We start from the raw sequence: 17,661 nt of genomic DNA, 5'->3' as shown, positions 1-17,661 counted from the left end.
TCTAATTTTCCTTCTCCCCGCTGCAGAAGTGCGAGTTGCTGGGAGGAAACGCCTGAGTGTTCGTGCACAGACAGATAGTAGCCCCTGAGCATATACAGACTTCTCTCCCCTTACCTTGGGCAACTGCCGCCTCTGCCTTTCTTGCGCGGTTTGAAGGGTCCCTGGGAGGCCATCCAGTCGCACCTGCCTGTTCAGTGCAGGATTTTGCGGCTTCAGCCTCCCTGCCAGGAAGGCCACCCAGCAGCCGAGGGTCCACTGTGAGAGTCGCAGGCTGAGGGTTACTAATGAAAAAAGTCCTCTCGGAGCCCCAAAAGTCACCAGGAAGGGGGGGGGGCCTCTGCTGTGAAAGGGAAATGGGTGGAGGCCGAGGGCCACTTTTCAGCCCATAAGCCGCATTTCCCACCCCGTGGAGAAAGCTACCTGCAGCAAGAAGGGGAAAAAAACCTGTCGCTTCCCCCTCAGGGGGCTACAATGTCCATCGCCCTTATCGAACTACAGTTCCCAGGAGAGCGGTTCTCAACCTGTGGGTCCCCAGATGTTGTTGGACTACAACTCCCATCATCCCTGAGCTCTGGCCTTGCTAGCTAGGGGTGATGGGAGTTGTAGTTCAACAACATCTGGGGACCCACAGGTTGAGAAAGGCTGATAGGGAAACTGTATGCTTTAGATCAGAGGTAGGCAACCTAAGGCCCGTGGGCTGGATACGGCCCAATTGCCTTCCCAGTCTGGCCCACGGACGGTCAGGGAATCAGCATGTTTTTACATGAGCAGAATGTGTCCTTTTATTTAAAATGCATCTCTGGGTTATTTTGGGGGGCATAGGAATTTGTTCTTTTTGTTTCTTTCAAAATAAAGTCCGGCCCACCACATGCTCTGAGGAGTGGTTGACCGGCCCACGGCTGAAAAAGGTTGCTGACCCATGGTTTGGATGCCCTTTAAATGCATGACGTGGATCTGCCCTCATCAGTTAACATTTTACTTGGAGGGGAGGAGAGGGAGTGAGGGAAGAGGTGTTGACTTATCCTCCTAGGAGCCTTCCTCTCACCCTTCACAGCACCCAAAGGACCACCACATGTTCCTTCCCGCTCCTCTGGCAGGAATGCCCGCCAAAGAGGGCCTGAGCGAGGCACGGTCACCCTTTCCTGCTTTAGACTTTGCCCTTTCCATTGGCGCCAGCTGGTTTGGCAGCTTTTGTGTAACCTTTCCTCACATTGCAGTTAATGTTTCCCTTTTGTTGAAAGCTGAATCACTGGTCTGGTGTTATTATAGCTTGATGCTAGGTGTATCTGGACGTTTTCCCGGTTTTTCTTTGTAAGGGATGCCGATCTTTGTACCCTGCCCTGAAAGCATATAAAGGCGCAGCGGCCCAGGGGCAGTAAAGCATGATGGCATCAGCCCCCTGGTGTGCCCTGTTCTGGGTTGCTGCAATTAGCACTGTTGGCTTCAGAATCCTTGAAGGCAAAGGTAAGGGGAGTGTTTTATTTTGACTGATAAAGAGTGAAATAGCCCCTTGCAATCCACTCTTGAGGAGAGTGAAGAGGAGCATCTCTGTCTGTGTCAATCACCTCTTTACATTTTTCCAGTTACACCATTTTTGTATTATTATTCTAGTCTGTAGAAGATACAGTGACATTTCTCAGTAATTGAACACCTGCCTTGCATGCAGAAGGCCCCAGCTTCAATCCCCAGTGGCATCTCTAGGTAGGGTTAGGAAAGCCCCTGTCAGAAACTCCAGCAAGCCACTGGCAATCACAGACAGTTCTGGCAAGATAGATCAATGGTCTGACTTGATCTAAGAGCATCTTCATGCGTTATTCAGAAATACAGCTCAGAATTCACCAGCAGCTCCCTCCCACCCTTCACCCCTCTCTTGCAAACAGCAGCCCATCTCATTCCTGTGTCTGACACTCTGCATAAGAGCACTTCAGTTGCTCCAGCTGCCACTCATCTGGGCGGGGGGAATGGTTGCTGGATTTAAAAAAGATTTGGGCGAGGGAGTTGTGTGTGTGTGTGAGAGAGAGAGAGAGAGAGGAGAGGGACTAGAAATTGATTCTGTGATGTGCTCTCTTACGTTTCCTCTCTTACTTGGGAGTAAAGCCCATTGTACTGTATCTGGAAAATGCATAGGGATGGGTTGGAGATGACAGTGGTACGATGAAGATTTACCAATAGGAGGTGAGGGTGGTGGAGAGGCAGGGAAAGGCAATTTGCATTGGTTGAAGACTTCCCCACCTCCTGATAGCTAAAGGCATCAAAACAAGTGATATCCCGCCACTTAACTGCATGTGCTGGCTTCAGGACCAAAGCCATTGGGGGAGGCTCTATAGCATTTTATTTACACTATCCTCTGCACCGCATGTTCTTATAAGATTGCCAGTAGTACATGTGAAAAGGATCTAGAGTTTTACTGGACCACAAGCTTAACATCAGTCAACAGTGTGATGTAGCTGCAAAATAACCTAATGCTATTCTAGGGTGCATCAAGAGGAGTAGAGTGTGCCAATCAAGGGAAGTAATAGTCCTGTTCTGTTCTGCCTTGGTCAGACCACACCTGGAATACTGTGTCCAGTTTTTGGCACCACAATTTAAGAAGAGTATTGACAAGCTGGAATATGTGCCAAGGAAGGCAATCAAGGGTCTGGAAACACAGCCTTATGAGGAACAGTTGAGGGAATTGGGTATTGGCTATTCTTAGCCTGGTAAGGAGGAAACAGAGAGGAGACATGATAGGCATCTTCAAATATCTAAAGGGCTGTCACATGGAGGATAGAGCAAATTTGTTTTCTCCTGCTCTGGAGGCTAGGAACCAAACCAATGGCTCCAAGTTAAAAGAAATGAGATTCTGACTCAACCTCAGGAAGATATTTCTCACAGTAAGCGCTGTTCGACAGTGGAACAGACTCCCATGAGATGTGGTGCACTCTCATTCTTTGGAGGTTTTAAAGCAGAGGTTGGATGGCCATATAGTTAATTTAGTTGAGATTCCTCCATTGCAGTGGGTTGGGCTAGATGACCTTCGGGTTCCTCTCCAGCTCCCCAATTTCATGGTTTTTACCAGGTGACTGCAGGACTCTCTTTGGGATGATCCTCAGGGCTGTTGTCTGCAAGATTCTTTCATAAAACGGCATTAAACAGAAAAAGCTGCCAACATTTAAAATGAAATAGTATATTTTTAAAAAGCTACAACCAGAGAAAACCCACTTTAACTCAAAGTGCTGACTGCAGAGGATGGCTGCTCTCATGTCCTTTGTGTGGTGGGAGAAGGGAGGCTGCTTTTGGCTTTGCACAGATCCTTTCTAGGGGAGGGGCGTGGTCAGGCCCAATGCTCTCTGGCCCCCTGGTTTTATATAATTCTATACTTTTGCCTCTATGTTTGCGATTTCACACATTAAAAAAACTTTATTTGTATGCACGCATTGTGTAGGTCCAGAAGGCGCCCACCCAGAAGTGGCCACAAAATATGGACGGCTTCGAGGGACGCAAGCAAGTGTAAAGGGCACAGAGCGGCTGGTCGATGTCTTCCTAGGCATCCCCTTTGCAAATCCTCCCACTGGCTCCTTGAGATTCTCCTCACCTCAACCGCCTGAGCCATGGGATGGCGTGAGAGATGCTACCACGTACCCAGCGGTGTAAGAGAGATGCAGTTGGATCCTCTTGGCTGCACTGGGGAAATAAAAACCAGCAGAGGAATGTTTGAGGGGAGGTGCTGCGAACCACCAGCATGTTTTCATCATCATCTTTTTTTAAAGAATTCATTCATTTTATATTTTTTGAGAAAGAAATCACTGGAAACAAAACAGGTCTAATTGCTGAAAAAAAAATTCTGTTTTAACTTAACATGGACACCACAGAAATTCCACTATCTGCAACCTTAATGGGTCGGAGCAGTCCAGATGTTTCAGCAACCAGCCCTTAGCCTTTGGAGGCTGTTAATCCCACAACATTTTAGCTGCATTCAATAAATTCATAATTAATTATTTGACCATGTTAGACAAATAATTTGCAATGATATTAATTCAATGCTAATGGGCTCCAAACTCAGGGTGGTTAATTATTTGAGAGAAGGCATGGAATATTATGTTCCAATAAGCTTGTGAAGGCTAATAGTCCCATCACATTTATAGCACATCTTTCCTAAGACATCTATATTCCCAGCATTTAGATCTATTAACAGAGGATATCCTGTTTTCAGACTAAAACAATTTATACTGAATTCTCTGAACAGAAAGGCTGAGTGCTCCTGCTCTGATTGACTGAAACATTGTCATCCATTTTCTAAGATTAGAGTGTCAAGAAGACCCCTTTCTTGTTGCCCTTTTTAAAAAAACAAAAAACTAAGAACAGATGATTAAGTCCACAGCTTTGCCAGTAAACCTTTAAACTGGCCAATGTCAGTTTCTCCCTGACTCCACCTCTTGTGACCTCTTGCAAATTATTATCTTTATATTTGAGCTAGTATGTTCACTCTGTTATTTCCAAAGTACTGCTGAGTGTGGGGGTGTCCTTTCCGCAGGTGCCCCCAGGATCTGGATATACTCAAAGGAATTCAGAAGAGATGGAAAGAAAAGCACCCGCCCTTCCGAAGTTCTGAGGACTGTTTGTATTTAAACATTTATACTCCTGCAGATTCCTCCAAGGCATCCAAGTTGCCAGTAAGCACATATTTTAAATGGACTGAAAGCAGTGTTGCAAAGCAAGGGGGCTGGCAGCAGATTCTGGGTTGATGGCAGTGGCTCTTGCCAATGTCATTTTACTCTGAAGACTCTTCTGCCTCTCGTGTTCTTACAAAGGGCAATTTTGATTGGTTACGCCACATCCTTTCTTTAATTGTTCTGAATAAAATAAAATAAAAACTGGATGACTGCATCTTGATCTGCACGCAAAACTAAATGGTCGCGAGGTCTGTTGTTGCAAAATTGCCTGACTGTGATGATGCATCTTCGCCATCCATTATGAAATTGTCTACATGTCCAATTATTATGTGCTATTTATTTCAAAAACATTTTATGAAAAATGCTCTCTAGCGACCTTCCGGTCATTCCCTGCCGCCCCTGTTCTTTTGAAGGTGATGGTATGGATTCACGGAGGGAACATGATATTTGGGGCAGCTTCCAGGTTTGATGGTTCCGCGCTAGCTGCCTACGAAGATGTGGTGGTGGTCATCCTTCAGTACAGGCTGGGCATTTTGGGGTTCTTCAGGTAAGAGGCTTTGGCTAAAGGTATTCCAGGGCCCATTTCACTAGAGGGGCTTTGGGTTGACCTGTCGGGTCAGCTCTTCTCTCCACTTGTGCATCCGAAACCCCTCGGAAGGACCTGGCATTGACTCAAAGTGCCAACCTTTTCTCCAAAATCCACCCGAGCGCTGAGCTTGCTGCTCCTTGCCAACGCTTTCCTTTCAGCACAGGGGACGAGAGTGCTCGAGGGAACTGGGCCCTTTTGGACCAGGTGGCAGCTCTCCAGTGGATCCAGGAAAACATCGGAGCTTTTGGGGGCGATCCGGAATTGGTGACTCTCTTTGGTGTCTCTGCTGGATCCATGAGTGCTTCAGCCCATGTGAGTTCCAAAATGTTATATGGTGGGGGTTTCTATTATAGTAATAGACTGCTTAATTCTCAGGTGGACATTTTACAAAACATAAAATAATGATCTCTGACATACTCTCAAAGCTGTGGAAAGGATGGGTGGGGGTAGCAGTCACTGCTAACTTGCAGAACCCATGTAATCATGGTGCATAAAGTGGCCCTTTTTGCTCTGGCTACAGGAAAGATTAGGAAGAAGGAATTGGGTGCAATAGGTGTACATTCTATGGGGACTCAGAGGCCTAATTTGATGTTCAGCGCTTTTGTTAGGTCAGTGGCAGGGCATAATGTCTGTTGCCAATGGTGTCCTTTCTCCTCTGCCAGGTTATGTCTCCCTTGTCAAAGGGTTTATTCCACAGAGCCATCCTGGAGAGCGGTGTCTCACAGCTTCCAATAGTCTTCCAGAACAGGTCTAAGTCTGCTGAAGTAGGTTTGTTTGTTTGACCAGATGAGACCAAAATGTTTTCTGTCCCAAGGATGCTGTTTTTTTTCTTTTCTTTTTTAAACACGGCCCAGGTAGCAAAAGTTGGGTGGAGTCCCCCAGTGTCATGAATGCAGGGCAGGGCCGGCTCTGTTCTCATCCTGAGGCAACCGTCCCAGGCGGTGGAACCCCAAAAGGTAGTGCCCTGCAGGCACCCTGTCCCTCTTGCTGCCTCCACCTCTGGCAGAAACGAAGCAGTGGCAACTTCCGGTGAGCTCTTGCCAAGATCTTACTGAAATCTCACGAGATCTCACCACAACCCACCACCACAGCCTCTCTCAGTGCCATGACTGGAATTAGTAACAGGTAACAGGTGTGGCACAGGGCCAATCTGGAGTAAAACAAAAGGGCACCAGGTAGTAGCAATATGCACTCTTGCCCTTTAGAAATGGAGGTGTGAGGTATGTTGTGCTGCTTTCGGCTGAGGGAGAGGGACCACTCACATAGGTATGGTGCTGTTGGTATATAGACGGGAGGAGGCCTGCCATGGAGATGTGATTAAAATGGGTCCCTCAGCACCCTGACAGAGCCCTTACTCCTATAGGGTGAGGATGGTGGGCCGTTCATGCCCACTATGAACCCAGATGGTTGGGCAATGGGCAGGCTGCTCCTAGGGGCCTGGAAATAACACACTGGGGAATTTTTAATGTGAGCATATTGGTCTTGGGGCCTACAAGCTGAGGACAAGATGCACTGTAAAGACTCAAAACACCTGTTCTTTGGGGGCAGGGATAAAAGGACAGGCAAAACAATTGCTTTCTGTCACCAGGGCTCCAGCATTCTTAGGGACATATGGAGGGCACTGAAACCTGCTGAAAGCTGTTCCTTCAGATCAGGGGCACTGGGGTAGTCACCTAGAGAGGTTAATAATACCCCAAAATGACAGTTTTTGTCATTGGGGCCCCGAAAGTTCCAGGGCAACACAGAAGATTGGGTATCTTTGGCACTTGCCATTTGAGAGTTCTCTGTTCTCCACCCTTTGAATGCTTAGTGTGCCAGAGGTTGCAGCAGATAAGAGTTCCTGTCATTGTGTATGTATACAGAAAATTGCCCATATCTTTGGCTGTGAGATGACCACTTCAGCCGCCTTAGTCCACTGTCTCCGGAAGAAGAGTGAGCAGGAGCTGATCAGTGCTGACCTTAGCAGGCAGGTAAGTGACATGAGTGGTCGGGAAAGAACCCCCCACCCCATGCTGGGGCCTTGATGCCCTGCTCAGTTGTTTCTCCCCTCCCAGTGAAGGGAACCACCTAGAGTGCTCATTAAGACCTTCTGCTCCAGATGTGTATTGCTGTTTATGAGGGCAAGGAGGAATGGACCAGCTCGTCTTATAGCTTCCTTTTTGTCCTATCGTACAGTGGTACCTCTGGTTACGAACTAATTTCGTTCCGGAGGTCTGTTCTTAACCTGAAACCATTCTTAACCTGAGGTACCACTTTAGCTAATGGGGCCTCCCACTGCCGCTGCGTGGCCACCGCACAATTTCTGTTCTCATCTTGAGGTAAAGTTCTAAACCCGAGGTACTACTTCCAGGTTAGTGGAGTCTGTTTGTAACCCAAGCTACCACTGTAATATAAATACAGAATATAAAAAGTGCAGAAATTTGATTTAAATATATGTTTGTGTACATGTTTAAATAGATATTTTATTTGATCAGAATATTATTATTGATTTATTAATCTCAAGGTGATATACAATACAAACAACTAAAAATAGACAAAAAAATGTGGAGCACATCAGTTTTCTTGGTGCTCTGGTGTCCTGCGTGCCTTGAAACAGGAGGGTTGGTAGCTAGAGCTCAGGCGGCGTAAGACTTGGTCCAAACCTCACTGAAGAGGGTGAGGCTGCAGTATCGTGCCCACTAAACAGTTGGCAGAGAGATGGGGAGAATACAACTTTGCTTGTTCTTCTCAATCTCTTGGCGGCTTTCAATGCCATTAACCACAACAGCCTTCAGGAGTCACTCAAGGAAGTAGGGTTTGGGGGCACTGTACTTCCTTGGTTCTGCTCATGGGAAGCTACTCATGGTTCCATCTTGTCCCCCATGCTATTGAACATCTATGAAGCTGCTGGGAGCTGTCATCAGGATTTTTGAAGGTGCTGCCAATAGGCAGGTGACACCCAGCTCTACCTCTCTGCTCCATCTGAATCAGGAGAGGCAACTGAGGTGCTAAGACAGGCTGAGCTCCTCATTCCTCCTGGACTATTTTGGCTTGGTCAGGGTGGAGGGTGGGGAGTGGTCCTGGGCCCTTCAGTTAAACACCTTCTTTCCTTCCCTTTGCTCAGGGCTTAGGGCCAGCTTTGGATGGTGTGTTTATGCCGAAGACCCCAGAGGAGATTCTGGCTGGGAGGGAGGTCAGTGCTGTGCCCCTCATGGTCGGAGTCACCAACCATGAATTTGGCTGGAATTCACGTGTGGTAAGATCCCGCTAGCAAGGCCTTTTCATTCTGCCCCCAAATGTCTGCATGAAATCCCTGTGACAAGAGGGGCCTCACAACTAGGCTATGAATTTAATGGTTGGTGGTGGTTTCTAAGCATAAACCTACTCCTTTAGACCCCAAAGACTCATTAGATGTTCTCAAGCAGAAGTTCTTGGAGACGAATTGGTTCACTGTGGGCAATAATGGATCTCAACAAAGATGTTTTAATAATTAAATAACACGGACAAATGAACATTCCCAACCAAGAATTACTCTGCAGTTTCTCTCAAAGGCACAGATAACCCTTCTTTTCTCTTTTGATGCAGACTGGGACCCTGGAAGGGTTTAAGGACGTGGGAGACAGGGACAGAATCCGTACTACTTCAGAAGCAATCCTCCCCATTTTGGTAACTATTTATTTTGTTGATTTGCATCCTTTCTCTGAGAAACTTTGAGAATAAATTTTCTGCAGATAGGATTGATTATGAGCACCACCCTGTAGATGTTTGCCTGGATGGGGCAACTCATGCCTAGGCTGAGAGGTGACTGGTGATGGGGAGGAGTCCTCTCCTGACTTCATAGGGATGGAATGGGAGCTCTGGCATTAGCTCTGATGGTTGCTTGCAGGGTTGGCAGAGGAGGAGGAGAAGGGGGCAAGAGAAGGAACTAACCCTGTCCCTCTCCTCCTGAGGCCATTGGAAGCAGCTGCTTACGGGGGGGGGGGGGGAAGCTTCACAGCCCTCACATGTTCCCAGCCAGTGGCCTTCCCCAAAGCCCCCCAGATCATTCCTGACCCAATCCTGGGAGGGGGCCTTCTGCTTCGGTTCCATTCAGAAGAACATGGGTGTAGCAGTGGCAGAGTATGAGGGGGGAGAATAACCTTTTGACTCCCTTTCCCAAGGTAGGCTAGACACGATGCCCAAGGCCAGTTAGGCTTCCACCAGCACACCCTTCTTAGCCCCCTCTAACATGGAGGGGAGTGCTTTCCAGAATCCCAAGGCAAATTTATCAGAAACAGAAATAGCATCCAGTTCATTTGTCCCTCCCCAGCGGCTGGCTTTTCTCGGTCAACCTGCTTCTTACACACTTGTAGCACAAATCAAGTAACAAAGGGCATGTTTGGGAAAGGAGGGGACCCCTGCCCCAGCAATGGCCATTTCCCACCATCTCTTTTCTTCTCTCGCAGGGGATTCCACTTGAACTCCTGCCAATGGTACTTGATGAGTACCTTGGGGACACCAACGACCTGGATGAGCTCAGAGATGGGTTCCTGGACTTGATTGGAGATGTGTTCATTGTTATCCCATCCATAAAAACATTACGGTATCACAGAGGTAAAAAGAGTGTCCCCTGCCCCTGCCAGGTGTTACTTATAATAAAGTCTCCTCTTGACATTAAAACACTTGTGACTCATGCCATTTGAGGCACACCATTTCTCTCAGAGGATCCCCGGAGCCAGACTGTGAGGTGTCTGGAGTTTGACTCCAAGAGACTCTCTGTGTAATTTCTCGAGTTCAGCTCTACTTGGAGGAAGGAACAAAATTATTTCCAGATATCAATGACTTTCAGGAATTTAGTGTGGGGAGCCTGGAGTCAGGGCTCTTGTGTGTGTTTGCAGTTTCCAAGTGCTGCCATGGCAAGCAAGCATCGTCTCCCCCTCTGCCACTTCAGTAATTTACACTGTAAACTCATGACATCCAGTAGGTTTGTAATTCCTTGCGTCTAAGATTTACATAAGCTGGCACCACGACTGCTTTGAGGGAGAAGACCAGATTTATCCATGTGAGTAAATAGGCAAGAGGGGTCACGCACTGTCAGTCAGCATTTTATTTGAGTATTTCAGTAAATAAATTGTTCTGGTTTAAATTGTACTATAAGGCACAATATCTGCTTCTGATACCAGATTTGCTTCTTGCAAACCACTGATGGAAACATCACGTAGGCATTCTGCAGCTCATGAATCGCATCACTGAAAGTTCAGAAGACATTTTTTTCCTAAGTAACTGTAGGGATGCAGCAATTATTTCCTTCATCTGTATTGTCGAGGGCTCCTGTGATGATACCCCAAAATTGCAATCATTATTCTGTGTAGCTGCAGTTAGAGTTCCTAGCTAAGTTTCCCCAGCTCCTGTGTGGCGTTTCTTTCCTAGTTAGAAGCTTTTTGCAACTATTTCTCAGTTGCACATAAGTCCTAGTCAGTTCTAACCTTTGCTTCTTGGCCTGGTTATAGTGGAGAGCTTTGCTTTCTGCGGCACGTGATTTATGTGAGCCCTTGAGCAGCGACTGAGAGAGCAATCACACCCAGAACCTTCCTCACAAGGCACATCCCCACCCCCCATCGTTGGGGGTCACGTGGGCTTCTGTGCTTACCAAAGGAGAGTACACTTGGCTGAGTTCAATGCCAGCTTATTTGATCCCTGCACCAACAAGATGAGTAAATCATTCCTGAACTGGACTAAAGCCTGTGGGTGAAAAAGGCCAAGGTATGAACTTCCTCACCCATTAGCAGATACAGGCCTGGTCAAAGATGAAGGCTGACTGAGCCACTGGGAGCAGGTCATGAAGAAGTCCCACTGGGAGTAACATGAGATTCTGGTGCAAGGGCTGCATCTTTTCAGGGTTTCTCTTTTCAAATGCACTAAATCTGCAAGGTAGTTTTTCAAAGCCTTTGATTCATAGGCTTTGTATGTTTCTACGGACCGAGATAATGTTTTTGTGCAAACGGAAAGTGTGTTACAAGCTGCTAGACAAAGCTCCTGAGAATAGGGGCACAGGATCAAGTCCTTGTGCTTATTTAGTCCATCTATGCCAGCAGTGGCTCTCTGGTGTCTGACGCTGAGAGGGTTTCCCCCTCTCCTCTCCTCTCCTCTCCTCCCGTCCTGATCCTTTTCACTGGAGGTGGGACCTTCAGCTCTTCTGCATGCAAGATAGGCCCCCTGGTGTTGAGGTACGGACAGTCCAGCTTCTGTGGAGGGGTCATTGGTGGCATCTTTCTGAACCACCAAACCAAACACATGCTCCTCCCTCCCCTGTTTGTCAACCTCTAGCCTTTGAGGGCTGCTATCATTCAAGTGGGGTTGAAACTCATCCTGACAAGGCTGTGGGCCGATGGTCTCCAGATTCAGAGGAATTGTGCACAGTCTGTTCTGGACAGGGTTGCCCTGCCTCGAAAAAGCTGAGGGATTCTCCTGGATCCAACTTGTTGCAGGAGACTCAAGCGGCCTTCGTGGCTGCAGACCATTTTGCCAGCTGAAAGGTGATCAGAAGTATTTTGCTTTTGGGGGTCATTTCCATGGGGATGGTGTGGAAACTCCCCCAAGGTCAGATGAAGACCAGAGTTGAAATCTTAGAACCTTAGTGGTGGGTGACTTTACCTTTAAAAACAAACAGGCTGAGGATTTTTTTTCCTTTCCCCTTTTTCTAACAGCATGTCCCACAGGAGCACCCAGAAAAAGAATGTAACTAGTAGCACTGTTTCCTGGGGTGTTCTGGGATAGTGGGAAGGGAAGAATGGCTGCCCCTCTGAGCCAATGACCTTTGGAGATCTCTTGGAAGCTTCAGTCAGTACAGACCTCAGCAGGCAGGATTTTGACTGGCCCAGGGGGCAGTAACATGCTGTCCCTTCAAGAGGCAAAGTCATGAGGCTGCAGTGTGAGGAGGAGGCTGTGTGAGTGGACTGAAAGGAGCTGCTTTGGATCACGTGCCTGTAGGAAGGGTTGACCCTACTGACTCCACAAGGCCAGGAAAATCCTCTCTGATATGTACAGTACTAGCTGCCAGGGATGACACACGAAGAAGCTGATCTTTCTGTTTCCCCCATAATCTATAAGTTCCCAACATCACAGTGCCTTGTCATAATTACACACAGTTTTTGGAAGGCCTCTGGGCACCTGGAGGAGGTTCTGCCTTCTCCCAGACCACAAACCATTGAGTTCTGTAAAGGTCTATTCTAGGCACTTTTCTGGCTCCTCATTGGCAGAGGTGAAGTGGGTGAAAAAGGAAGGAGGGGGGCATTCCAGCTGTCCTCCACAGGGAAGCTGGCCCGAGGGTGCCAACATTGTTTTCTTTTAGATGTGAAAGCCTTATAATTTCCCCTGGGGCTTTTTGAAGCAGAGAGTGCCTGGTGAGCTAAAATGAAGCCTCCCTGGATCTTACCAGAAAGTCCCTCTGATTGTACAGGAGACCCTTCAGACCTGAATCAAAGGCTGCCCCCTCTCTAGCAGCTGAAAGGCAAAGGACAGGGAGCCACCGTCCTTAGGGAATGCACTGCTGCCTTCTCTCTCAGCCTCCATCTCCTTTTGTTCCCTCTTTAGAGACCGGGGCTCCCACTTACTTCTTTGAGTACCAGCACCGTCCCAGTTTGTACCACGATACCAAACCAGACTACGTGAAAGCGGATCATGCAGACGAAGTTGGGTTCGTCTTTGGAGGGCCGTTTCTCACTGGTGACATCCGCCTGCATGGTAAAGGGGCTATTCTGTGACTCAGGACTCACTTTTGGGGGAGGTTGCTGTAGGGCAGGGCAGCTTCCAGGCACAGGAGGCAGGCATGGCGCCCCCTCCAAAGCCTGTTGGGTTTGCCGTCATCTGCAGTGCTGAAACCCTTTTGGCGTGACAGGGATTTGGTGCCTACAGATTACGCTAAGAATTAGCAGCAGAGGTGGACAGACTGATCACCTGCCCTGTTCGCTTTTCTAATTAACACTTTGCATGTTGTTTTCTAGGGATATAATACATTCAAAGTGAATTTAAACCAAAGGGTGATGTAGCAAGGCTCCCTTTGGGCGCAGAACATGGGAAGGGCCTGAGCGGTTCTTATAGGGGTGGCCCATTTTCTGGGGCTCTGCTAGTGCAGAGAACCAACAGTGGGAATGGGGGAAAGTAGAAGCAGGAAGAAGCCACTCCCACCTGTGGTCAGTAGAGGGCGCACAAGGACCAGAAAACCCCCAAACCAGTTCACCTTTAACTGGGGGTGGGGGGAGGATGGGGGGGCACCTCCTTCTTCACTGTAAGGCAAGAGAAGCTAGTAGGATACTGGCACTCATCCAAACTAGCCGCTCCCCCCACACCACCGAAAACCCAATCTTTACTGCCGAATTGGAGAAAACATCTCCGGATTGATGCCTGCTCCAATTTATCGCTAAAGAGCAGGTTTTCCTGGACAAGCGGGAACCTGCTCAGATCCACACATTCAAGGCACAGGACAAGTACAGCTCTGGATGAGCCCTGGGCTGTGCTTCAAGGGAGGCTCCCACCTCCAGGCCTTCCCCATCTCTGCCTCTCTGGGAGGCAGCTTACCCCCTCACTTTCCCCTCTCTGCCAAGTGTTTTGAGTGGCCTTTTCTCCTCCTCAGTCCCCTTTGGGCATTTGGCCTGGGGCATGGCTCCGGCACAACCCCAGGACACCTGGCCCATCACATCCAAACACTTCTGCAGCCTCTGCCTTGACATGGGCAAATCTATATATTCATGTGAGGTTTCCCTGCCCATTTCAGAACAGAGCATCACCAGCTATGTGGCTCAGGGCTGTCAGGCAAGACTACACATTGAAACAGACCTTCTTCTTTGGAGATCACTCGTAGCTGAGTAAGATTGTCTTTCACGAACATAGGCTTAACAGTGAGTCCGTAAGTGGCTGTGAAGGCCAAGGTTCCCAGGGAGGAGTTGATCATGGACAGGGTTTGCAAGCATGCCTTCCTTTAGCTTGTTTCTCCTTTTAGCCCGAGTTCATGCTTCTTCAAAGTCCACAACACATTTGGTAAAAGCTGTTCTCCAATTGGAGTGCTTGCAGATCACTACAAATGACAGGCACCTTTTCACGCACAAGCTTTCCTGCAGATATTCTGATGGATGCTGCAGCATGTGTGCCCCCTCCAACTCCCCCTTCCCCCCACATTCTGCTTCAGAGAATGAATTACTGAACTGGGTTGGGTAACCGTTGGGAGTGGATTTGTATTTCCAGCGATCCCAGCTGTGTAATGAACTTCCCTCCCTCTGTTCTTCAGGTGATGCCACGGAAGAAGAGAAAGTTCTTAGCAGAACCATGATGAAATATTGGGCTAACTTTGCTCGCAGCGGGTGAGTCATGGGCCACCGTGATAGTTATGGGGGTGTGGTGTGGCTGGCTGGAAGGCATGTAGGATGCCTTGGCAGACATGACAGAACAGACATTGTCTGTTGTTGGTTTTGCTCCTAGAAACCCAAATGGAGAAGGGTTGGTAGAGTGGCCAGCCTATAACACCCAGGAGCAGTATCTAGAGATAAATCTGAAGCAGAAAGTTTCAATGAAGCTGAAAGAGAAAAAAGTGGAATTTTGGCTAAAGACTGTCCCTGAGAAGCTGGATGAGGTGAGAAGAAAACACACAGAATTGTAATTCACAAGCAGCTATGGACAATAAATAGAGCACCAAAATGACAAATGATAGTTACTTGTCAAAATATATTTTTCCACAAAACAAATACAGCATATTTCTTTATTCTGAGCTGCAAAATGATGGAGAGTAGGTAATATAGAAAAATTAGTTAAATAAACATCTCTATCTTGTAAATTATGTTCCTTTCTTGCAGGAGGTATGCACATTGTTACTAAGCCTAGATAAAAGTTACCTTTTGTTTAATGCAATGTTTAGTTTCAGATCTTTGCATTGTCAAAAGTATACAGTAACATAGTTCTGATTTACAAAACTTGAAAAATAATTATAAAAATGAATATAGTGTTACATTTAGACTTTCAGAATAAAGGGATGCCATTTATTTGGTCAGAAAAGTGTCTGTTCCTTGGTCTTCCTTCAAAAGTTTCACACTTCACAAAAGGCTCAAATAGGCTGATGGGGCAGCCTCTCGTTTTTTAAAGGGGCAAATGAAAGAGATCCCCCCCCCCAGTTTTGTATCAAGACTGTGTGCGTGACCCATACCTCCATGTGTTCCTGTTATGCACCAACACACATGCAAACGTGTAACAACAGAAATGTGATATTTCAAAATATTGGGCCTACAGTGATGGTGTACCAGAGAACGTTAGTAAAACATCCTGTTGCCCCAATTTGGACAAAAACAAAAGACTGCTTATTATCACATAGTGCCAAAATAGTTGCACCTGTTTTTTGCAAACAGCTACAGATAATTAATTGGCTAGTCAGTTGAAAAGTGGAGCATGGACTCCATAAACACACCGCCCTGTCCAGACTAACAGCTTAGATCCCCCCACTGGCATAGCGTGGGTTGCCAGCACCCGGGGCAAGGCAAATATCCCTGCACCACCCGCCGACAGGTTGGAACAAAGGGGAAATGGCACAGCAACCTACCCGAGTGCCAGTCATGGTGCCCCGTGAGTGTCAAGCATGGCGGAGAGCAGGACGGGGGATTGGTCAGGAGCAGGTATCTTTAAAAAGCCTGTGCTGAGTGTGCCCTGGCAACCAGCTATCACCCAAATCTGCTCCTCCGTTCACCCATACAAACATTGGGAGATTTTCTGTGCAAGGGGAAAGGTGCACTATTTTTTTATTACTACTTTTTTTCTTTTTGAAATTTTGTGTCCCTAAGAATTTTGCACCCAGGGCAACCGCTGCTGTGGCCCCACCCATGCTATGCCACTAGGTTCCCATTTAAGGAGCCGGGAGGGGCGCTAAGGATGTAGAAGATGGACAGACAGGACAGACAACAGGAATGCACATGACCCATGTTTGGGCTGTGCAGGGGCAGAAAGGACTGCGAGACCTGGGAAATGAAGCAGGTAGAAAGCAATGGAAGGCTGGAAGTGCTGAGAGGAAGCACTTTCCCCAGTTAGAGACTTGTGGCTATGTGTTGGAGTTATTGGAGGTGCTAGACATAAACCTTTTCAAACCAGCCGCAGCCTGCAAATGTGGATTGTCCCCAAAAGCGATGGTGATGGGTGGACAAATGCAGGCACCCCTTCACAGGTTGCCCTGAGCCCTGCATGGTGTGGTGCTCAGAACCTTTGCTCTCCTCAAATCCTCCCAAAGAAGGGGAAAAAAAAAAGCCCCACACAGATAATTAACCAGAAGAGAAAACAGGTGTTTAAGAAGGAATCTAGAGCTTTGCACCGGAATGAAGAAAGGCAACCAATACAAGGAGAAGGGAAGTGTGGTGGAGAGAAGTCAGGGAGGAAAACAAGATGGCCCCAGAGAAGTCTGTTCTGGAGCATCCCATAGCAGTGGCTGGAAGACTTAAAGGGACAGTGACTTAAATAATTTGCTTCCTGAAGTGGGAGGGTTGCTGAAGAAAGGTGAGCCAGGTCAACACTTGGGCTGGAGGAGGGAAGCAAAAGCTGGCCAGAGAGGCTGGATCTAGCATATATGGGCTGAGGTTAGGGAATAGACGTGAGGGCTGGGTGCAAAAATTGAAGAGGGAGGCTAAGGTCAGGCTGCACTGGACCCTGGTGCAAAACTAGTAAGGGGCCAAGAGAGCTCCAGGTGAAAATACAAGTGGAGAATCCGGAGCTGAAGAATTGCAAACAACTGTAGATTCCTTTACTGATAAGGACAGAGGTCGCTAATAAGACGGGCCTCCTACCCCACACTTGGGCTAATGAATGGCCAAGGATGGGCATGTGCTTTTGTTGGTTGAGTGCAGAGCAGGCAGAGCAGAAAAGGCATTCGCAACCCTCTGGAGTCCTTCCTCCTATGGACTACAAACCAGCACAGCAGTCTGACTGCCAGCCTCAGTTGGGCACAGGGCCACCTGTAAGGGAAATAGCAATAGAACAGCTGTACATTGCAGGTCCAGGTGAAGTTAACAAATTTGTTGGGTGACATTGTTCCACTACAATGAAAGCAATTACTACTACTTCTATTACAATTATGAAGACACAATCGCATCTATAGTCACAGATCCATATCAGACCCTGGAGACTTCCTATGCCTATGATTGCAGCTGCCTGGAAGGATAGTGCTAAAAACCTGCATACAGAGGTACCTCGGGTTAAGAACTTAATTCGTTCTGGAGGTCAGTTCTTAACCTGAAACTGTTCTTAACCTGAGGTACCACTTTAGCTAATGAGGCCTCCCGCTGCCACGCGATTTCTGTTCTCATCCTGAAGCAAAGTTCTTAACCCGAGGTACTATTTCTGGGTTAACGGAGTCTGTAACCTGAAGAGTCTGTAACCCGAGGTACCACTGTATAAAGCTGGGAATCCTTGCTAGCTAAGGGCATGAACAGATGCTGG

The 17,661-nt window shown here is 47.6% G+C and overlaps 1 protein-coding gene across 1 annotated transcript; it reads left to right on the top strand.

The window, feature by feature from the left end:
* The first annotated feature begins 843 nt into the window (after positions 1-843).
* On the top strand, positions 844-15,211 carry LOC309347496 (fatty acyl-CoA hydrolase precursor, medium chain-like). Its single transcript, XM_081872131.1, has 13 exons — positions 844-1,464; positions 3,425-3,629; positions 4,514-4,652; positions 5,066-5,199; positions 5,400-5,553; positions 5,904-6,005; positions 7,104-7,211; positions 8,345-8,476; positions 8,806-8,886; positions 9,666-9,813; positions 12,793-12,942; positions 14,483-14,555; positions 14,674-15,211. Exons 1-13 carry the CDS (start codon positions 1,383-1,385, stop codon positions 14,849-14,851), a joined length of 1,686 nt encoding a protein of 561 aa, XP_081728257.1. The 5' UTR covers positions 844-1,382; the 3' UTR covers positions 14,852-15,211.
* The last annotated feature ends 2,450 nt before the right edge of the window (positions 15,212-17,661 follow it).

Source organism: Podarcis erhardii (genome assembly GCF_964252035.2).
Source record: "Podarcis erhardii genome assembly, chromosome: 7".
Taxonomy (NCBI): Eukaryota; Metazoa; Chordata; class Lepidosauria; order Squamata; family Lacertidae; genus Podarcis; species Podarcis erhardii.
This window is presented reverse-complemented; position numbering and strand designations above follow the sequence as displayed.

Bases quoted from the DNA above. Each gene is read 5' to 3' on its own strand.
- LOC309347496 (XM_081872131.1), top strand. From the start codon at position 1,383: ATGATGGCATCAGCCCCCTGGTGTGCCCTGTTCTGGGTTGCTGCAATT. The intron at 5,200-5,399 runs GTAAGAGGCTTT...CTTTCCTTTCAG, and splicing joins GGCATTTTGGGGTTCTTCAG to CACAGGGGACGAGAGTGCTC. The intron at 6,006-7,103 runs GTAGGTTTGTTT...GTATGTATACAG, and splicing joins ACAGGTCTAAGTCTGCTGAA to AAAATTGCCCATATCTTTGG.